Below are 23558 nucleotides of genomic sequence, written 5' to 3'. Positions count from 1 at the left end.
CTGCGAGTTTTTAACTCTCAAGCCTCCAACAATTTATCTATTACAATTTAACTACCAATCCTGGTGGTGTGTATGGGGGTGCAGGGCAGGGGTCTGCTCCTGGACTTTGGCTTCTAGTAAACTGGGATTTTGGGTATCTACCTTTCACTCCATTTCACAGCATAGCAGTTTACCCTGTGACCTCATTTCTTTTGACATATCTAGTAAGATGTGTTGATTTTCAGTTGTTGAGCTTCTTATTGTGAAGATAGGAGTGTAAACTTCCAAGTTCATTATATGTTGTCCTGTTAAGTTTTTTGATTTATTAATGCATTGTTCTGACAGTTTTATAGAACTATTTATCATGTTCAAATCTTCAAATATCAATGTTTATTTGAAGTGGTTTGCTTAGAGCATGCTGTCTGAAAGTACTATTTACACATGGGAAAAATACACTCAGCACATACAAGTGTTTGGAAAGTAGCTAATCCGTCCTACAGTGCCATTCACCCTAGATGAATCTTGAGCTGAAACTCTGCTATTTAAATCTCTCTCACTATTTTGACTACAGCGATCTTTTCTTTATAAATAACTTCTAAAACCTGATGTCAGCCAACATGAATATGGCTCCATTTGTTGCTGAAGACTGCCAGTAAAGTATCTGGATAGCCACCAGCATCCCTCTCTCTAATGAAGCCCTAACAGGATGACAGAGGGAGAACCCACAGTATCTGCTGCTTTACTTCTCAGCCACAGCTCCTGTGTTGATGCTATGCAAGGTGGCAGGAAGAGGGGGAACAACTTCATTTAAATAAAGTATTGTTCTGTAGGTTCTTTATCATGGGCATTTCTGGGAGACAGCAAGCTGGCAAAGCCCTTGCAGTTTAAGGCTTAGCCAAAGGTTAAGTTCTTTACCCACATCTCCATATTGGCTATGAAGCTGAGTATTTCTGCTCATCAAATCTCCCCACCTCACCTGTTCAATTAAGTTGCAAGAGGCAATTTACATGCCCTTCCTCTCACTCTTTGTTCTGATGTTGGTTGATTTCAGTTTTGCATGGTGGAGGGGATTCCTGTTTTTTGTCTCAAATGGATTCCTGTTCATGCCTTAAATCAGGGGTCAGGAACCTATGGCTCGCGAGCCAGATGTGGCTCTTTTTTTTGATGGCTGCATCTGGCTTGCAGACAAATCTTTAATAAAAAAAATAATGTTAAAAATATAAAACATTCTCATGTATTACAATCCAATCATTTCCTACCGCTCATGTTCATGGCTGCGGGAGGTTGGAGCCAATCACAGCTGTTCTCCGGTACAACACCAAATTTTTATTGGATAATGCATAACATACATGGGTCATTGTATGGCTCTCACAGAATTACATTTTAAAATATGTGGCATTCATGGCTTTCTCAGCCAAAAAGTTTCCCAACCCCTGCTTTAAATGGATTCCTGTTTATGCCTCAGATGTGTGACTTTGTATCAGAGACATCCTTATTTGCATATGGCTCTGCACTATATAATAAAGCAGACCGGGGGCTTTGCTCCACTCTTGCAAGCTATCTTGGCATTGCCAAGGATCCCATCCTTTCCTTTCTGAGTTTATTTCTTCATTCTGCACTGTTCTCATGCAGGACCTGGACAATTACTAGCCGCACTGGTCCACGGCAGTCACTTGCCTCTGAACATGCATTTACAACCAGCACAGCACAACTGTGTTAGGTATTCCGGTGCCCTCTGTTCTCTTCTTCTCCAAAAACCAATCTACACTTTAAAGATAAAATAAATTCTTTTCAAAATAATACATTGCTGACAGTAAATCTTGATATTTTGGGAAATACATGTTTTATTACTAGTATATTATTCTTCTTTGAACAGTAAAAGAGAGACATTACTTCCCTAAAAATACTTAATGTGAAAGTCTTACTATTTTTCAGATTGTGAGTTGGTTGTTTTTTTTTCACGTTACATATTGAAAATTTCTCTTTGTCCTTTATCTCACCATAAATGAATTTTCCCATCTACCCCTATGATTTTTGGCTTCAAAACCTACTCATTTACCTAGATAAATCTATAGTGATATCACTACATATAATTTCTGATGCTAGACTCACGTTCATGTCAAGAGACACAAATATCACATGCAGGTTTCATTTCACCGTGCAGGCGCAGCATACAAGGAAAGAGACGGCACAGCTTTATATCATATAAAAGCTGTGGTGACGGGGTGGTCAGACAGCTCATTTGTAAAAGAAGATTCTCCTTGTCTGACACCATTATGTGAGGGCAAGGGGGTCTTAATCCTTCCTCAATATCAAAAATGTCTCTATGGAAAAAATCCAAGTACCTCAGAATGATTATAAGGCCTTCATAAATTGACTTGGAGGTTCCCAAATTTGGCCACACCTTGAAATCTGAGAAGCTATACCATTCTCACACCCCAAACCATTCAAGTCACAGAAGCAAAGTATAGCAGTAATTTAGGAAGTGACTGAGTGACCAGAACTAGCAGGTGATGGCAGTCTCCCTGTTTAGCACAGCAAGAAAGGTCGAATCCTGCTCACAGCTCTCGGCATGCAGGCAGCCTGGGACCTGCCTGGAAGGACTGTGCAGCATACTCTAGCCAAAAGATTTGTCCGGCATATCCCTCCCAGATACGAGAAGAATGAACTTGCAGCATGGGATTTAGATGATCCTTTAACAAACCATTATTTGTGTAAATAATGCTGAGGTTTATTTTTAAGGGGTTGGTTGTTTGCATTTTGCTGCTAAATTTGCTTTGTACTCCCGCCACTTTCAAATACACACACACACACACACACGCATGCACATGCATGCACACTCACTCACACATTCACACTCTCCAACTCAGAATCCTCAAATTTGGGTTAGAAGCCATACCTATGCACTTTCTGGCAACTTGCACTTCCCCTAATATGGCAATAAACACAAGGTCTGCTAGTGAGCTGACAGTAGGCCCCATCAACACCAAGTTCTCTGGTAGCAGGGCCATGTCCTCCTAGGTGACTATGAATCCCAAAAGGAAGTCCAAGGCAGAAGCTCCCAAAGACAGGGGTTGTGTCTTTGCTGATCAATACTGGTCCCCAGCACTTACATGTTAGGCACATGACTTTTTATTTAAGCCCAGGTTAAACTTCTTAAAATTGATAAATCAATAGTTGGCACTGTGGTCTGAGAGAAGATTCTTTAGGAAATAACAGCCTGAAAAAGTGGTGGCACAGTGGATAGAGCATCGGACTGGGACGCAGAGGACCAAGGTTCGAACCCCTGAGGTTACTGGCTTGAGCATGGGCTCATCTGGTTTGAGCACAGCTCACCAACTTGAACCCAATGTCGCTGGCTTGAGCAAGGGGTCACTTGCTCTGCTGTAGCGCCCCAGACAAGGCACATATGAGAAAGCAATCAATGAACAACTAAGAAGATTAAGGAGCCGCAACAAAGAATTGATGCTACTGATCTCTCTCCCTTCCTGTCTGCCTGTCTCTATCAATCCCTCTCTCTGTCTCTGTCACACATAAAAAAAAAGGGGAAAAAATGAAATAACAGCCCAAAACGGGACAAGAAGAAAAAGTTCCATGCTTTATAGCACATCCTGATAATAACCCTATTTTTCAAATCCTTCTCACACTCCCAGCAGCTACAGAAATGAGTTAAATCATTTAAGTTTTGATATTCCCTTGGTTCTTTCCAGCTGTCTTCCTCTTTCTGTACCATTGTTAACATAATTTCTAAGTTGCCAATATTGTCCTCAAATGTCAAAAAATAAGTCCTCAGATAATAAAGAAAATTCCCACTCTACTTCCTAGAGCTGTTATAAAGCATAAGTGAGAAAGTATAAAACTAAAAAGTCTTCTGAAACACACAAAAAAACTACACAAAAGTAAGCTAAGAGGCTTGTTATAGATTAACAGTAAGCAAAGCCCCAAAGAAATTCTTATTGAAATTTTTATACTTTAATTTCTGGCAATAAATGAATGCTATGAATGAAACTGCCATCCTTTTGAAATAACAGAGCATTCAGAAGGATTACAGCTTCATTCATAATCTAAACTGCTTCCAGAAGATGGTCCCAGGTTATTTGCTTGTTTCTAAATTACCCACAAGTTTCAGACATTGCACATATCTAAAAAGCTCATTAGAAGTCAAAAGAGCTATATGTATCTGAATTTGGATCACAGATGAATATATGTGTACTGCATAAAACCCATAAACACTCAGAAGAGCCTATTATGCATGAAAAGTTATTTAAACTAACCTTTACTCCAAAAAAATCTACAGTGGGTAAATTCATAAGGGTCTCAGAGTTGTGGCCACGAAATATGCCTCTTCGGGATATAGATTATTTAAAGCTGGTTATTTTTAAGAAACAAAAGACTCAGGAAGAATCTTTAATCTTCCTCTAACTGCCTAAAAGAATTTAGAGGACCTGCTCTCATCTAATTTTAACATGAACTAAGTATAACAGACAGAATCCCAAGAAGTCTACTTGCAAAAATAATCTCTACTCTTTCTATATGGATCATAATGAGAGTTTTATTAGGATCACAGTAGTGGCACATACACACTCAAATCACATACCATAACTAACACTGGACATTCTTTTGAAATAAAAAAAAAGTTTATATTCAAACTTGCTGAAAACACAAAGCCGTAACTTTGCATGGAGTTGAATTCTGATCCCACTCTATCTCTAAGCGCAGAACAAATTCCTAGGCCAGGGGTCGGGAACCTTTTTGGCTGAGAGAGCCATGAACACCACATATTTTAAAATATAATTCCATTAGAGCCATACAACGACATGTGTACGTTTCGCATTATCCAATAAAAATTTGGTGTTGTCCCGGAGGACAGCTGTGATTGGCTCCAGACACCTGCAACCATGAACATGAATGGTAGGAAATGAATGGATTGTAATACATGAGAATGTTTTATATTTTTAACGTTATTATTTTTTTATTAAAGATTTGTCTGCGAGCCAGATGCAGCAATCAAAAGAGCCACATCTGGCTCATGAGCCATAGGTTCCCGATCCCTGCTCTAGGCCTTTACTGCACTTGACTATTTCCATCAAGGTCACAATTTCTAAACATTTTTATGCATCTACAAAAGAGGATAAACGTGTGTGTGTGTGTGTGTGTGTGTGTGTGTGTGTGTGTGTGTGTGTGTGTGTGTGTGTGTAAGTATATAGCCATCCAAATATACATCTGTTGAGGGCTCGGGGGACAGGACAGGAGGGAGTAGCAAAACAAGTGCCTCAAATTCACCCAAAATAGCATAGTGGAAAGAACACTAGATCAGAAACCCAAGATCTGAGTTCCCAATCCTGGCCTCTATCTGTAAGACCTTGGGGAAGACACTCTTACTGGGCTCAGTTTCTTCATCTGTCAAAACAGATTATCCCACAGATGATCCAAGAGGTAATATATTGTATTCGAGTCAAGGATCTTTCTGGCATCACTCAGCTAAAATTTTCTCTTTCTTTTCCCCTGTGACACCTGCTGCTGGTTTTTACATGTGAGCACAAGAACTGTGGGACCCCATACTTAGCCACATGGCTCTGGTAGAACTCCTGGGAACATGAGGATAGAGTATCACTTTTCCTCCTTCATTCATTCATTCCTCATTCAATCAGATGACACAAAATCACCACTTACATAACATGTAAAACAACGTGCTAAACACTTTCAGGAGCCAGATATCATTTAAAATGAAAATTTAAATTCATTTTAACAGGTACAGTCCCTACCATAAAAAACTTAATGTTTACAATACAATGGGCAATATAAAGAATTGATGAAATTTTCAATGACAAAGATCTAGCATTGCTAATTAATCACAGTACTGTTCCCACAGAGCCTAGATGGGAACCTCAAAATCCTCAATGCAAGCACTCCATCCAGGAATCTGAAAAACTCGTGTTACCAGTAAGGTTATTTCTGCTGCGGAAGTCAGGCATGCTCCTTCCTGAGCAGACGCCCAGCTCTCCCACCACCTGTCCTAGCACCCTCCCTCTCCTCACCCCTCCACAGCACTGAGTATTGCTGAGAAGCAGGTGGCACTGAGAACCTCATCATAACGGCAACATGCTCTCATCAATTCACATTTGCCAACTTTTAAAAAATTTCAAACTCCACATGCACATGCACACGCGCACATGCACATGCACACGCGCACACACACATACACACAGCTCTCCTCTTCCCCCGAGGCTGCATGCCTAACCCTAGCAGGCCATCTGAGAAACAAATGACTTTGTGATAGCATTACAAATTGGTTCTACTCCTCTGGAAAGCAATCTGGCAATATGTTTTAGAAGCCATAAAATTGTTCCTACTCTTTGACCTAGTAACGACACATCTGGGACTCTATCATAAGACACTAATTCAATATATGGAAATAGCTACATGCACAAAGATATGCCTCCCCAGGATAATCTATAATTGTCAAAAGTTGGGAGCAATCTACATGTCAACAACAGAGCTAAATAATTAATAGTATAGTATCACAACAGAAGATTATGCAACCATTAAAGTGGTAATGATAGAGATATCATAGCAATAAGGCAAAATACAGATATAAAACAACAGGTACAACTATGTAAAAATCATGGAAGAAAAGTTTAAAACCTGGTAATCTTTGTACTAGGATAGTGAAGGGGGGTGTTTTTCTCTTCCTAATTCTTCATTTTTTGTAATATAGTTCTGATGCTTCTATCATTAAAAAAATAACCTTTTAAAAACACTGGAATGTAAGCCTTTGATCGCGAAGATAAAAAGGAAAGGGGCCACATCAGACAGCAAACCTGCTGCTTACCCAGGAAGGGAAACAGCAGCATTCCACAGCACACGGAGGACTGGGAGCATGGGCACGAAGCAGCTTCACAGAACGGCCGTATACTTGTCAACGATTGCCAAAAATGAGCAGTGCCCATCTGTTAACCCTAGTCAACTACTTCTTCTACGAGCATCCTGAGGCAGAGAACTCTGGGCACACCACACATGCTGTCAACTTAGTTATCTGTTTAAGTGATTTATATGGGGTCTCACGTAGCAATAAGATTACTTGTTGGTAGTAAATAAGCTCAGATTTTCACATTTATAGCAATGAGAAATGTCTGTGGCAAGAATAGAGACCAGGGGAAGAAAACAGAAACCATTTTCTGCTTCTGGGAAGCAGGAGTCAAAGTGAGGGCAGGGCTGGCTGATCAGGGCTGACTCAGGGCTGATGGATACAGGAGAACAGACAGAGTATTCAATCTTAACATAACACACATTAATCATCAAATGGAATGTGATTTAAACTTGGGCCCCATAATCCCACAGGCTATATGAATGAGCTGGCCAACTCAGGTACCAGCCCTACAAAGAGGGATCTTAAAGAGCTCCGAGCCAGTTTTTGTTTTTTTTTCATTTATTTATTAACTTTAATGCAGTGACATTGATAAATCAGGGTACATATGTTGAGAGAAAACATCTCTAGATTATTTTGACATTAGATTGTGCTGTATACCCCTCCCCCAAAGTTAAATTGTCTTCTGTCACCTTCTATCTGGTTTTCTTTGTGCCCCTCCCCTCCCCCAACCCCTCTCTCCTACTTTGCCCCACACCCCACCCCCCACGCCCCACCCCTGTTGCCATCACATTCTTGTTCATGTCTCTGAGTCTCATTTTTATGTCCCTTCTATGTATGGTTTCATATAATTCTTAGTTTTTTTTCTAATTTACTTATTTCACTCCGTATAATGTTATCAAGGTCCATCCATGTTATTGTAAATGATGCGATGTCATCATTTCTTATGGCTGAGTAGTATTCCATAGTATATATGTACCAAAGCTTTTTAATCCACTCGTCCTCAGACGGACACGTGGGTTGTTTCCAGATCTTTGCTACTGTAAACAATGCTGCCACAAACATGGGGGTGCATTTCTACTTTTGGAGCCGTTCTATGGTGTCCTTGGGGTATATTCCTAAAAGTGGGATAGCTGGGTCAAAAGGGAGTTCAATTTTCAGTTTTTTGAGGAATCTCCATACCGTTTTCCACAGTGGCTGCACCAGTCTGCATTCCCAACAGCAGTGCAGGAGGGTTCCCTTTTCTCCACATCCTCACCAGCACTTACTTAGTGTGTTGTTTTGTTGATGAGCACCATTCTGGCTGGTGTGAGGTGATATCTCATTGTGGTATTAATTGAGATTTCTGTAATGATTAGTGATGTTGAGCATTTTTTCATATGCCTATTGGCCATCTGTATGTCCTCTTTGGAGAAGTGTCTATTCATCTCTTTTGCCCATTTTTAAATTGGATTGTTTGTCTTCCTGGTGTTGAGATTTACAAGTTCTTTATAAATTTTGGTTACTAACCCCTTATCAGATGTATTGCCAAATATGTTCTCCCATTGTGTAGTTTGTCTTTTTATTCTGTTCTTGTTGTCTTTAGCTGTGCAAAAGCTTTTTAGTTTAATATAGTCCCATTTGTTTATCCTGTCTTTTATTTCACTTCCCCGTACAGATAAATCAGCAAATATATTGCTCCGAGAGATGTCCGAGAGCTTACTGCCTATGTTTTCTTCTAAGATGCTTATGGTTTCACGGCCTACACTTAAGTCTTTAATCCATTTTGAGTTTATTTTTGTGAATGGTGTAAACTGGTAAACTAGTTTCATTTTTTTGCAGGTAGCTGTCCAATTTTCCCAACACCATTTGTTAAAGAGGCTGTCTTTACTCCATTGTATTTCTTTATCTCCTTTGTCAAATATCAGTTGTCCATAGAACTGTGGGTTTATTTCTGGGTTCTCTGTTCTGTTCCATTGATCTATATGCCTGTTCTTATGCCAGTACCAGGCTGTTTTGAGTACAATGGCCTTGTAGTATAACTTGATATCAGGAAGTGTGATACCTCCCACTTTATTCTTCTTTTTTAAGATTGCTGAGGCTATTCATGTTCTCTTTTGGTTCCATATAAATTTTTGGAATATGTGTTCTATATCTTTGAAGTATGTCATCGGTATTTTAATTGGTATTGCATTGAATTTATAGATTGCTTTGGGTAATATAGACATTTTAATGATGTTTATTCTTCCTAATCATGAGCATGGTATATGCTTCCACTTGTTTGTATCTTCCTTGATTTCTTTTATCAATGCTTTGTAATTTTCCGAGTACAAGTCTTTAGTCTCCTTGGTTAAGTTTACTCCTAGGTACTTTATTTTTTTGGTTGTAATTGTGAAGGGGATTGTTTCCTTAATTTCTCTTTCTGACTGTTCATTGTTGGTGTATAAAAATGCCTCTGATTTCTGAGTATTGATTTTATATCCTGCCACTTTGCTGAATTCATTTATCAGGTCCAGTAGTATTTTGACTGAGACTTTAGGGTTTTCTATGTACAATATCATATCATCTGCAAATAATGATAGTTTTACTTCTTTTCCAACTTGAATGCCTTTTATTTTTTCTTCTTGTCTGATTGCTGTGGATACAACTTCCAGGACTATGTTAAATAAGAGTGGTGAAAGGGGGCACCCCTGCCTTGTTCCTGATCTTAAGGGTATTTCTTTTAATTTTTGCCCATTGAGTATGATGTTGGCTGTGGGTTTCTCATAGATGGCTTTTATCATGTTGAGGTATGTTCCCTGTATTCCCACTTTGCTGAGAGTTTTGATCATGAATGGGAGCTGGATTTTGTCAAATGCTTTTTCTGCATCTATTGAAATTATCATATGGTTTTTCTCCTTCTTTTTGTTTATGTGATGAATCACATTGATTGATTTACCAATATTGTACCAGCCTTGCCTCCCCAGAATAAATCCCACTTGATCATGTTGTATGATTTTTTCCATATATTGTTGGATCCAGTTTGCTAATATTTTGTTGAAGATTTTAGCATCTATATTCATCAGAAATATTGGCCTATAATTTTCTTTCTTTGTGTTGTCTCTGCCTGGTTTTGGAATCAGAATTATGCTCGCCTCATAAAAGGAGCTTGGAAGTCTTCCTTCCTCTTGAATTTTTTGAAATAGTTTGAGGAGGATACGTGTTAGTTCTTCTTTGAATATTTGGTAGAATTCCATTGTGAAGCCATCGGGCCCCAGACTTTTTTTGTTGGGAGTTTTTTGATAACTGTTTCAATCTCATTTGGTGTAATCGGTCTGTTTAGGTTTTCTGATTTTTTTTTTTTTTTTCTTTTTTCATTTTTCTGAAGCTTGGAAACAGGGAGAGACAGTCAGACAGACTCCCGCATGTGCCCGACCGGGATCCACCCGGCACGCCCACCAGGGGCGACGCTCTGCCCACCAGGGGGCGATGCTCTGCCCATCCTGGGCATTGCCATGTTGCGACCAGAGCCACTCTAGTGCCTGAGGCATAGGCCACAGAGCCATCCCCAGCGCCCGGGCCATCTTTGCTCCAATGGAGCCTTGGCTGCGGGAGGGGAAGAGAGAGACAGAGAGGAAAGCGCGGCGGAGGGGTGGAGAAGCAAATGGGCGCTTCTCCTGTGTGCCCTGGCCAGGAATCGAACCCGGGTCCTCCGCAAGCTAGGCCGACGCTCTACCGCTGAGCCAACAGGCCAGGGCTAGGTTTTCTGATTCTTCCAGATTGATTTTTGGAAGATTGTATGTTTCAAGGAATTTGTCCATTTCATCTAGGTTGTCTAGTTTTTTGGTATACAGTTCTTCATAGTATTCTCTTACAATATTTTGTATTTCTGTTGTGTCAGTTGTTATTTCTCCTCTCTCATTTCTAATTTTATTTATTTGAGTCCTCTCTCTCTTTTTCTTGGTGAGTCTACTTAAAGGTTCATCAATCTTGTTTACCTTTTCAAAGAACCAGCTCCTAGTTTCATTGATCCTCTGTATTGTTTCTTTAGCCTCTATGTCATTTATTTCTGCTCTGACCTTTATTATTTCCTTCCTTCTACTACATTTCGGCTTTACTTGCTGTTCTTTTTCTAATTCTTTTAGATGCAGGGTTAAGTTGTTTATTTAAGCTTTTTCTGGCTTCTGAAAGTGTGCCTGTAGTGCTATGAACTTCCATTTCAGTACTGCTTTTGCTGTGTCCCATAAATTTTGACTTGTTGTATGCTCATTGTCATTCGTTTCTAGAACTTCTTTTTATTTCTTCTTTGATCTCATTCTTAATCCATTCATTATTTAACAACCTGCTATTTAGTTTCCATGTGTTTGAGAATTTTTGAGATTTTCTGTTGTGGTTCATTTCTAGTTTCATGCCATTGTGATCAGAGAAAGTGCTTGATATGATTTCAGTCTTCTTAAATTTGTTGAGAGCACTTTTGTGCCCTAACATGTGGTCTATCCTAGAGAATGTACCATGAGCACTTGAAAAGAATGTATATTCTGCTGCTGTAGGGTGAAAGGTTCTGAAGATATCTATTAAATCCAGTTGATCTAGTGTGTCCAATAAGTCTGTTGTTTCTTTGTTAATTTTCTTTCTTGAGGATCTATCTAGTGATATTTTGGGGTATTGAAATCCCCTACTATTATAGTATTGCTGTTGATCTCGCCCTTTAAATCCATCAAAGTCTGCTTTATATATTTGGGTGCTCCTATATTAGGTGCATAGATATTTATAATAGTTATATCTTCCTGTTGGATTACTCCCTTTATCATTATGTAGTGGCCTTCTTTATCTCTTACTATATCCTTTGTTTTAAAGTCCAGTTTGTCTGATATAAGTATTGCTACCCCAGCTTTTTTTTTCATTTCCATTTGCATGAAATGTTTTTCTCCATCCTTTTACCTTCAATCTATGTGTATCTTTTGTTCTAAGGTATGTCTCTTGTAGACAGCATATGTATGGGTCCTGTTTTCTTATCCACACAGCTACCCTATGTCTTTTGATTGGATTATTTAATCCATTTACATTTAAGGTTATTATTGATATGTAGTTGTTTATTGCCATTTTCTTCTTTAAAGGTGTATTCCTTTTTTGCTATATTCTTTTCCCACTTTGATCTGTTTACAACAGGCCCCTTAACATTTCCTGAAGCATTGGTTTGGTTGTAATGAATTCCTTGAGTTTTTTTTTTGTCTGGGAATCTTTTTATTTCTCCTTCGATTTTAAATGATAGCCTTGCTGGATAAAGTAGTCTTGGTTGTAGGTTCTTGTTCTGCATTACTTTAAATATTTCTTGCCATTCCCTTCTGGCCTCAAGTGTTTCTGTTGAGAAGTCGGATGTCATCCTTATGGGGGCTCCTTTGTAGGTGATAACTTTTTTTTCTCTTGCAGCTTTTAATATTTTCTCTTTATCGCTTAGCTTTGGTATTTTAATTATGATATGTCTTGGTGTAGGTTTCTTTGGTTTTCTCTTTAATGGAGTCCTCTGTGCTTCTTGATCTTGCGAGAGTTTCTCTTGCATTAATTTAGGGAAGTTTTTAGCTATGATATGATTGAACAAAGTCTCTATCCCTTCTTCTTTTCCTTCTTCTTCAGGAACCCCTATGATGAGGATGTTATTTTTCTTCATGTTGTCACAGAGCTCTCTAAGAGTTTCCTCTGACTTTTGAGTCTCTTTTCTCTTTTCTTCTCTGCTTTCATGCCTTCATTCTAGTTGTCCTCCAACTCGCTGATTCGATCCTCAGCTCTATCTATCCTGTTTTTAATTCCTTCCATTGTGGTCTTTATTTCTGATACTGTATTTGTCATCTCCGACTGATTCTTTTTTATACTTGCTCTTTCTTTATTTAGGTGTTCATAATGACCATCCATTGTTGTTCTAAGATCCCTAAGCATCCTTACAATCATTATTTTGAACTCCGCATCTGGAAGTTGATTATTTCCATATCACTCAGTTCATCTCCTGAAGGTGTCTCTTGTGGTTTCATTTGGATTGCACTTCTTTGTCTTCTCATTGTGTTTTGGGGTGTTTTATTTGTAGAGTTGGTTGAGTCTAGGTTTGGTGTTGTCTGCCTCCAGTTTTCAGTTGTCGCTCCAAGCCAGTTTTAAATGGCCAGCACTGAGGGAATCCTGAGATTCTCTAATTTGGCACTCTTGTGTTCTCCCCTTTGTCCCTGTAGCCAAGCATCTCTTTATACTGCAGTGTCAACAACCAACAACCAAGTCCTGATCTCCCCAACATCTTAATTTCTTTTTTTTCTTTTCTTAAGTGAGAGGAGGGGAGATAAAGAGACAGACTCCCGCTTGTGTTCCAACCAGGATCCACCCGGCAACCTCTGTCTGGGGCCAATGCTCAAATCAACCAAGCTATTGTCAGTGCCTGAGGCTGATGCTTGGACCAACAAAGCTATCCTCAGTGCCAGGGCCAATATTTTAATTTCTGCTCCAAGTCACTGCCCAAGGAGGGAGCAAAACAAAAAGAAATTCAGAAACAGATTTTTTTGTCTTTTTTTACAGAGACAGAGAGAGTCAGAGAGAGGGATAGACAGGGACAGACAGACAGGAATGGAGAGATGAGAAGCATCAATCATTAGTTTTTCGTTGCACATTGCAACAACTTAATTGTTCATTGATTGCTTTCTCATATGTGCCCCTACTACGGGCCTTCAGCAGACCGAGTAACCCCTTGCTCAAGCCAGCGAGCTTGGGCTCAAGCTGGTGAGCTTTTGCTCAAACCAGATGAGCCTGCACTCAAGCTGGCAACCTCGGGGTCTCAAACCTGGGTCCTTTGCATCCCAGTCCAATGTTCCATCTACTGCGCCACCACCCAGTCAGGCCAGAAACAGGTTTTGAAATCAGACTGCACTGACTTAAAATTCAAATTATGCTAACTTCCTCTGTGCTGACCTTAGGAAAATTAATCTCTTTAAACCTCAGTTTCATTCTTCATCTATAAAATCTGTACCTATGTCATGAAATCATTATACGGTTTAACTGAAATGATGAATGTAAACCCCAGATGCTTCATAATGTTCAGTAAAAACCTGTGATGCGCGCCCTATTGCTCCTCAGCTACTAGCAGCCTGCCTGTCTCTCTTTCCCCCACTAACCCCGTCCATTAAACTTGAACAGCACAACTCCACTCTCTATTGCAAAACCCTCCTGTTCCTGACCAACACCTATACTCAACTTGCCTTCCAGAACCACCCCACTACCCAAATCAAGACACTCTTATTTGTTAACCATGACCTGACTCCACTTCCCTACAAATGTAACACCTCAGACCCAGAGGACACATAGTAATCCTTTCAAAGCTTGGGCACTGAGGCCATACTGCCTGGGTTCAAGGTCCTGCTATTTCACTTGTTGGTTAATGTGACTTGGGCCAATCTATTCAACCTCTCTGTGCCTCAATCTCCATATCTGTGAAACAGAGATAATAACAGTGCCTGCCTCATAGAATTATTGTGAGGATCAAGTGTAGTAATGAATCTGAGAGCTGCATCTAGCACATAGCAAGCAGGCCCTTTTGAGTCCCCACGAGAATACTTAGGCCAGAACTACTTAGTTAGCAACCTATGCTACCCATATTATCAGAGAAGCATACATCTTTGCTACTCTCTGACACTGGAGGAGATTAAGCATAGGATCTCCACAGGAAAGCCTTGATGACCCCAGCATGACCCACAGGCCAGCACTCACACCACATGGGAGCATGGGAGCTCATCAGAAAGGCAGGTCCTCAGGCCCCACCCAGCCCCACTGAAATGGAATCTGCATGTCACCACATTTTGTAAGTCTGAGTGGCCTGGATTCCTGTTAGAATATAGATCTGAGGTGTGAGTTGGTGGGGTGGGGGAGGCAGGAGTGCACCTTAAACTACTGTGTCCCAGGGCCAACGTGGGGCAGAGGTGCCCCTAGGAAAAGAGCACTACAATCCAAAGAGGCAGTGTGCCATGATGTGAGAAAACTGTCACCCTGGCATCTGGAAGTACCTAGGAGGAAGAGGGTGTGACTGATCCTGAGAGGGTGAGCCCAGGTCCTAACTAGCTTCGGTTCTCAACCTCTAGAGAATGCATGACACAGAGGAGGAGCTTCACTGCAATCCTCTGACACTATTTTTACCTTCGTGTAAAAGTTATCCCCATTTTCAATAAAAAATGGAATTTTGAGTTTTACAAAAAATGCAATTGTTTTGTGGTTCTATTAGAGGCCGCCCCTCTCCACCCTACCATAATGTATTTGATTCTATGTTTCCTATGGGAAGCCGACACACATGATCATTGATACAAAGGAACCACTTCTGAGTTGTTTCTCTCAGTAAAGATGTTGGCTTTGACATACAGTACCCAGAAGGTGGGGTGGGGTGGGGTGGGGTGGAGTCCGATGGTGTGCAGGCAGGAAGAGGAACTGGCAAAACGTCCTCTACAAAATAATGGGCTACGTTTTCAAAGAGAATTCGCTGATACCTCATTCTCTTTTTCATTTCAAACATCCATCATGTTAAAACTAGAGTAAGGTGACAGAAAATTAAGTGCCCCATTTCTCTACTAACCCCTGACCTTCTCCTAGAAACAGGTGTAACTAATCAGCCCCTGGAGGTCAACACCAGGGAACAATGAGAGGGAAGAAGGGAACACAAATGAGGGTAGAAACTAGAAAAATCGTACCAATTGATCCATAAGCCCCCTAAAATCCTTCCTGAGGAGCACAGCCTTCCTTTTCTAAGACATCAGAAATGACTAAATGCCCTTGCCTTTCATCAAAGCAATCTGTCCCTCTCATCCAACAGTGCTCTTGCTCTACCTCTCACTCCTAGACACACCTGTCACCAAGGTAATTAACAAAGGGGAGAAAATGCATAAATGTGAAGAGAGCTATCTTCCCAGTCCAGTCCCCATACTATTATTAAATTATCTAAATGTGAATGCCAGATCAAACCCAAATGAGCCTGTCTATGAAAACACAAGGAGGATCAATGGCAGATGGCCCTAGAATTCCCTCTACCTCACTCAGAATCAGTAGCTATGTATGAATATAAGCAGGCATAACATTGATACACACAGTACACATATGCCCACACATATACAAGGATGTATTTCTCTGCTCAGCCTATGTATGAAAACGTTTGGAGTGGGGAAGGAAGTCTTTGTCCTCCACTACTAGAATCATTTTCTGCCCTTAAGTCTCTAAAAAGATACACAGCAGGAAAGCCACCAGAGATCATACCTCCTTTCTGCAACTGCTGACAGAGAGCTCATAAATAGCACACACATATTCCCTGCTTTTTGAAAAGTTCACATTAAAAAAAAGGAAGTTTACGATATGCTCCTTTGTTCCTGTGAAAGACCTTCATTAATATCTTTTCACAAACCAACAGAAATTCAAAGAAAATAAATGTAATTGGGATGTAATATACAGCACAAGGAATATAGTCAATAATACTATAATAGCATTGTATGGTGACAGGCGGTAACTAGACTTATCATTCCACAATGTATATAAATATGCAATCACTATGAGGTAAACCTGAATAGGTGTAAACAGCTTTCAGTGTCTGAGACGTTATGGAGGCAGTGTGTGCCTGAGCAGCAAGTCAAACCTTCTAGCTCCTTCCCCAGGAATTCCACTCAGCATCTTTGTATCAGGACATGGCTCTGAACTATCTGTAAGCATCTGTGCCCTATTTCAGTTCATTTTGTGTATCCAATGGCAAAATGTGTCCTAAGAAATCAGAAAAACCTGCCCTGGCTGGTTGGCTCATTGGTAGAGTATCAGCCTAACATGTAGATGTCCCAGGTTTGATTCCTGGTCAGGGCACACAGGAGAAGCACCGATCTGCTTCTCCCCCTTCCTCCTCTCCTTTCTCTCTATCTCTCTTTACCACTCCCACAGCCAAGGCTCTATTGGAGCAAAAGTTGGCCCAGGCGCTGAGGATGGCTCCATGGCCTCTGCCTCAGGCTCTAGAATGGCTCCAGTTGCAATGGAGCAACACTCCAGAGGGGCTGAGCACCGCCCCCTAGCAGGATTGCCGGTGGATCCTGGTCGGGCGCATGCAGGAGTCTGTCTCTCTGCTTCCCCACTTCTCACTTCAGAAAAATACAGAAAAAAAAAAGCCTGAGAAAGGAGGAGGGGTGGAAAAGCAGATGGGCACTTCTGTGTGCCCTGACTAGGAATCTCTCAGAAAAGCCTGAGAGAACTCATGAAAGTGTTACATTTAGCATAAAACTGAAAATAATTAGGCATTTTTGGTATGACTTGGTAGGTTATTTTCAGTGTGGAAACACTCACAACTTTTCCATATAAATCAATGGTAATTGTTTCTTTGCTTTACACCATTTGGGCATAAGAAAGGCTTCACAGAACACCCCACTTTCAGATAAGAGGATCATGGTGGGGGAGGGGGGGGAGGGACTGTTACTACAAACAAGGACAAAGTTTTAAATTTTTACATCTAAATACTCATTTTAAAAACCAAATCAAAACAAGGAGAATATTTGTTTACCCAAACTCCAAATCTCATCTATAAACTTTGATGAACTTTAAACCAAATAATCTTAAAGCCATAGTCCAACAAAGAGAGGACAATGCCAGTCAGACAGATAATTGTCTTTTTAATAAACTCCCACAGGGCCCAGGAGAGGCTAAGACAATTCACTCCTCAAAACTAAAGAACCCTGGATTGACAATGTAGTTTACTCAAAGACACAGCCAGCCCTTGCTAGGTGGCTCACTTGGTTAGAGCATAGTCCCAAGGTTGCATCAGGGTTGCAAATTGGATCTCCACTTGGAGCACATGCAGAAATCAACCAATGGATACGTGCATGGGTGGAACAGAGGATCAATGTTTCTCTCTCTCTCTCTCTCTCTCTCTCTTTCTTTCTCTATGCCCCTCCTTCTCACTCTCTAAAATCAATAAATAAAAATTTCTTAAGAAAAGATGGCCTGACCTACGGTGGTGCGGTAGATAAAGCGTTGACCTAGAACACTGAGGTTGCCAGTTCGAAACCTCAAACTTGCCTGGTCAATGCATATATGGGAGTTGATGTTTCCTGCTCCTCCACCCATCTCTCTCCTCTCTAAAATGAATAAATAACATTTAAAAAAAAAAAGATATAGTCAGATGTCCCAAAGTAATCATTTGGCCAAGTGTTTAAATGATGCACAGCACGGCAAGAACTAGAGGCGACAAGGGTACAAACAAAAAGCCTTCATGAACTGCAGAAATGGCAGCTCAAATGCCATCAGTCTTCAATTTATAAATGAATCTGCCATTAGAACTCAGAAACTTGGCCCTGGCTGGTTGGTTCAGTGATAGAGCGTCAGCAGGCATGTGGATGTCCCAGGTTCGATTCCTAGTCAGGGCACACAGAAGTGCCCATCTGCTTTTCCACCCCTCCTCCTCTCTTATCTCTCTTTTTCTCTTTCTCCACTCCCCCCACACACACACACACACAAGCCATGACTCGATTGGAATGAGTTGGCCCTGGGTGCTGAGGATGGCTCCATGGCCTCCACCTCAGGCAGTAAAAAATGTCTCTGGTTGCAATGGAGCAAGGGCCACAGATGGGCAGAGCATCGCCCCCTAGTGGGCTTGCTGGGTGGATAAGTCTGTCTCTGCCTCCTCGCCTCTCACTAAAATAAAAAAATAAAATATTTAAAAAGAACTCAGAAACTTATCTGGAGCTTGCACAGAAACTTAGGAGAACAAATAGTTATCCTCCCTCTATATCTAAACTCTTCAATGTTCACCATTAAAACCATCCATTTAAATCTGGCTTTAGATAGTTTTGCTAGCTTTTATTTGAAACTCTGGCAGGAAGAGGTAGTAAATGTATTTAAAACGTCACAAGAATCAATATGGATTTCTTCAAAACATTTAAAAGCAAAATTTTACCCCCCAAAATTAAAGGGAAATCAAACATATTGCATATATTTTAAAGATATTTTAAATAACAGAACAGTTTAAAGCATAAATTTAGAGAAGCAGGAAAAAATACATAAATCTATTCAAAAACTATCTTTCTATAAAAATATGGCATTTTTTAAAAGAGCAATTTTAACCAACAGAAAAAAAGAAAAGGGAGAAAAGCCAACCTCTAAATCTAAGACAACATGAACTCTGAGGGCAGGCTGCCTGGATTTGAATCCAGGCTCTGACACTATATTTGAAATAGTGCCCTTAACACATCTCTATGCCTCATCTTAACTGTATATCAAAGATTCTGGAGTCAGACTGTAGGGTTCAAATTCAGAGCTGCACATGTTAGCTAGGTTAGCTCATTTAACCACTCTATATCTCTTCCTCCTCTGCAACATGTAAATAAGAACAGTACCTACCTTCTACCTGGAGAAATTGGAATCCTGGTGCACTGCTGGTGGAAATGTAAAATGGAACAGTCACTGTAGAAAACAGTGTGGCAGTTCCTAAATATATTAAACACAGAATTACCATACGATATAGGAATTCCATTTCTGGGTATATACACAAAGGAACTGAAATCAGGAACTCAAGCATATCTATACACCCCTGTTCATCTCAACAAATGTATTCCCAATTGCCAAAATGAGGACACAACCAGTGTCCATTTACATATAAATAGATAAAACATGCTATATGCATATAACAGAATATTATTCAGCTTAATAGAAATGACAACTCAAACACATGTTACAACATGAATGAACCCTGAGGACATTATTCCAGTGAAATAAGCCAGTCTCAAAAGGACAACTGTATGATTCCACTTACATGGGGTATGATGGAAAGTGGAATGGAGCTTGCAGGGGACAGCGGGAGGAAGAAATGAGGAATTCGTTTTAATGAGTACAGAGTTTTAATTGGGGAAAATGAAAAAGTTCTGAGATGGATGGTGGTGATACTTTACAAAACAAAGTGAAAGTACTTAATGTCACTGCACTACGCATGTAAAAATGGTTAAGAGAGTAGTTTTTGTCTTGTACACTTTACCACAATAAAATAAAAAAAATAAGAAAGAATAGTCCCTACCTCCTACATTGTTGTAAGGACTAAATATGTTACGTGTTTAGAGAGTGCCCAGCAGAGAGTAAGCTCTCCATAAAAATTAGCTACAATCTTATTTTACTGCCTGTGTGGCTCCCTCCTTTGTAACATCTATGCTATGATTAGATTCTGACCCTCCCTCTCAGAGCAATATTCCTTCTGCAATGAGATAGTTCCAGCCTTGGGCTTCCTTCTAATATACTGCTCACAAAAATTAGGGGATATTTTATCACTTCATATTCATTTTGAAATATCCCCTAATTTTTGTGAGCAGTATATTAGATCATTTTGACAGTAGTATGGAGAGCTGCTCAGAGCCACATGTGTTGATTGGTGACAGAGAACTGCATTTGTGCACTACTGTGGAAATCTTAGTGAGAAATTATCAAGGCCTGAACTGGCTGCAGGGGGAGATGGAGCAGAGGCACAGATCCTATAGATTTGGAATTTAGAAGTAGGAGGGCCTGGAAGCTGGTTGAATATGAAGAATGAGAAGGATGCCTTCCACTTTTCTGGATTGAATAATTAGGTGGTAGCAGCATTCACCTATGTAGTGAACATATAAAGTAGTATTAGCTTCTGGATATGTTGAGTTTAAGGTGCCTAAGAAACAGTAAAGTAGAGACGGGAGTTAGAAATACAGAGATTTGCAAGACCATGGCATGTAATTGACAACTGCAGTCAATTATGTTCACAAATCGTTGGGACCAAGGAAGGGTAAGTAGGAAAGGGAGAAGAGAACAGGGCCAAAGATGCAGCTCTGGGGTCACTGATCCATCAGGGATGACTGGAGGATGTGGGTCTTGAAGGAGACTACATAAGATGTTCAGAGAGGTGGGAGGAAGGCCAAAAGTGAGGACATAAAAACTGAGGGAAGGCCGTGGCCGGTTGGCTCAGTGGTAGAGTGTAAGCCCTGCATATGGAAGTCTCAGGTTCAATGCCCGGCCAGAGCACACAGGAGAGGCGCCCATCTGCTTCTCCACCCTTCCCCCTCTCCTTCCTCTCTATCTCTCTCTTCCCCTCCCACAGCCAAGGCTCCATTGGAGCAATGTTGGCCCGGGCACTGAGGATGGCTCCATGGCCTCAGCCTCAGGTGCTAGAATGGCTCCAGTTGCTGAGGAGCAACGCCCCAGATGGGCCGAGCATCGCCCCCTGGTGGGCATGCCAGGTGGATCCTAGTCGGGCACATGCAAGAGTCTGTCTGTCTGCCTCTCCCCATTTCTCACTTCAGAAAAATACCAAAAAAAAAAACCAAAACAAAAACTGAGGGAAGACAGTTTCGAAGACGATGTGACCAATAGTGTCCAATGCTACAGAGAGTTCAAGTAAAGTAAACACTGAAAAATGGCCCGTGGATTAAGTACACTGGAGGCTGTTGGTGACACTAATGAAAATTGTTCCAGGGCAGTGGCATAGCAGAACCTAGAATTCCTTGGGTGGAAACATGAATGGATGAAAAAATGAAGACAGGAAGTGTTAAGCCTCATTGCCTTCTTAAGAAATGTAGAGAGGAGGTGGTAGAGGGGCTGTAACTAGATCAGGTAATAAAAATAAGGGGTGCTTTTTGTTTTAGTGGGAGAACTTTGAGCAGTTTTATATGCTGAAGTGAATAAGCTTTGGCTTAGGCAACAAGATAACAGCCTTTTCCATTGAAGTAGGATGCAAGCAGGAAAGATGGATGCCAGTGCAGTGAAAGGCAAGTGTGAGAACTGGAAGGATTATTATTTGGTCATTCTATAATTCTGCATAAAGAATGTAAGTTATTTAAAGCCAAAGTGAGCTGTGTCATTTTTGTGGTGAAGAGACTATATTCACTGCAAGAAACCTGGATGATTTTTAAGTCTTTAAACCCTAATGGAGAAGTTATTAGTTAATATTATCATAGATACTCACTTTTTTTAAAGAATCTTGGTAGAAGATGAATTAGAAACTCCATGTGTTTTCTTCTACCAGAGGGTTTGCTCAAATTATGTTCCTATCATTGGCATTTTGGAGCTTAAGAACAACAGAAATGTTACAATGTGAAAGTTTAGAGCAGTGGTTCTCAACCTTTCTAATGCCATGACCCCGCAATACAGTTCCTCATGTTGCGGTGACCCCAAACCAAAAAATAATTTTGGTGGCTACTTCATAACTGTAATTTTGCTACAGTTATGATTCGGAATGTAAATACCTGATATGCATTATGTATTTTTCGATGGCTTTAGGCGACCCCACCGGGGTCGCGACCCACAGGTTGAGAACCGCTGGTTTAGAGCCAATTTTGACCACAGCAAAATGACTGTGAAGGCTGAAGGTCAAGAGTATGATAGATTGGGTGATTAGAGTTCCTTTTAAAACAAATTAGAGGTGGCAGGTTTCCCAGTGGCAAAAGTGTTGCAAAGAAATACGGTATTTTTCCCTCAATAAAATGCACTCCCCCCCCCCCCCGAAGTGGAGGGGAAAATGCCCATGCATCTTATGGAGCGAAAAATACAGTATTTTATTAAATATTTTAAAACACCATTTGGTTCAGAATATTTTTTTTTATTTTCCTCCTTAAAACCCTAGGTGTGTCAGGTGTGTCTTATGGAGCGAAAAATACGGCAAATCTCATCAGCATATAAAACTTCTCAGATCATCAAAAAAAGTGTTTGATGTGTAAAATACAAATGCACATGCACAGGAATGATCTGCATAAGGATTTCTGTTTGTGACATTTTACAATGTAGTGTCTAGCCTGATTTTTCTGAAAAGTAATATGTAGGCACTAGTATGTTTTTAATTTTTAAATTAGGTACTGGTACACTAAATGTTAAGTGCAGTTATCATTCAATTTATCTACTTTCTGTATTTGTCCTTGTATTTGGGGACTTCTGGATAATTGGATTTACAGTAGGAATTTGTTTTGGAATCCTCGGCTTTTTTATGACGAAGCAAAGGAGATAGAAGGGGCAGGATCAAGCAAGGATCAGTGCTTAGAAAAGGAAGGGGGGAATAAGAGACAGAGAATGACTAAGGATATGTTGTGTGTTTGGGGGATCTGCTGTGTGAAGCAGTAGAATGAACTGGTAGTCTGTGGAGAACTAGCATTTCTCAGGAACATAATACAGTGGTCCCTCGTCTATCGTGGGGGTCAGGTTCCAGAACCCCCTGCAATAAGCGAAAATTCTCAAAGTAGCAACCTTAAATTTATTTTATTATTTATATATGTTTTAAGGCTTTATAAATCCTCCCAATAGTCTTATAAACCTTTCCCACACTGTTATTAACCTTTCACACATATATTTTGCTTATTTTACTGCAAAAGTAATTAAAATAATATATAAAAATACCTATATACCACAAAATCCCGCAATATAGCAAAAAATCCATGATACAAAATTAGACATGTACAATTTAATACTCCGTGTTACAGTGAGACCATGAAAAGTGAATCGCAACATGGCAAGGGACGACTGTGCATGTTAGACACGAAGCTATGCGTTTTCATGTGTGTATATCCTTCCAAAATCTTGTCAAGGTAGATATAGAAATTACTTGTAGTTTCAAAGGAAATATTTAAAGGAAGGTAAGAAGGCATCAAAAAAGAACTTCTGAAGGTAAAGAAATCTCATGATGATGATGATTGTTAGAGATGAGTATTACTTAAATGGTAGCTGTTGTGGTATCTTTATTCTCATTTTTGGGGCTGTGGAAGGTAGAGTCAGA

General features: G+C 40.3%; 1 protein-coding gene across 9 annotated transcripts in view; it reads right to left on the bottom strand.

Annotated features, from left to right (window-relative positions):
* Nucleotides 1-23558, bottom strand: part of FARS2 (phenylalanyl-tRNA synthetase 2, mitochondrial) — a 659092-nt gene that overhangs the window by 569146 nt on the left and 66388 nt on the right. For 5 of the 9 annotated variants that reach the window (XM_066376963.1, XM_066376958.1, XM_066376960.1 and 2 more), the window contains exon 2: nucleotides 19184-19270. The exons of the other annotated variants lie outside the window; for them this stretch is intronic. Coding sequence is in view for 2 of the 5 variants with exons in the window: in XM_066376958.1 (XP_066233055.1) it covers nucleotides 19184-19270 (87 nt within the window). In the remaining 3 variants the exon portion in view is untranslated. The remainder of the gene's footprint in view (nucleotides 1-19183; nucleotides 19271-23558) is intronic. 9 annotated transcript variants of the gene reach the window in all.

This window comes from Saccopteryx leptura, chromosome 3, assembly GCF_036850995.1.
Source record: "Saccopteryx leptura isolate mSacLep1 chromosome 3, mSacLep1_pri_phased_curated, whole genome shotgun sequence".
NCBI classification, from domain to species: domain Eukaryota; kingdom Metazoa; phylum Chordata; class Mammalia; order Chiroptera; family Emballonuridae; genus Saccopteryx; species Saccopteryx leptura.
This window is presented reverse-complemented; position numbering and strand designations above follow the sequence as displayed.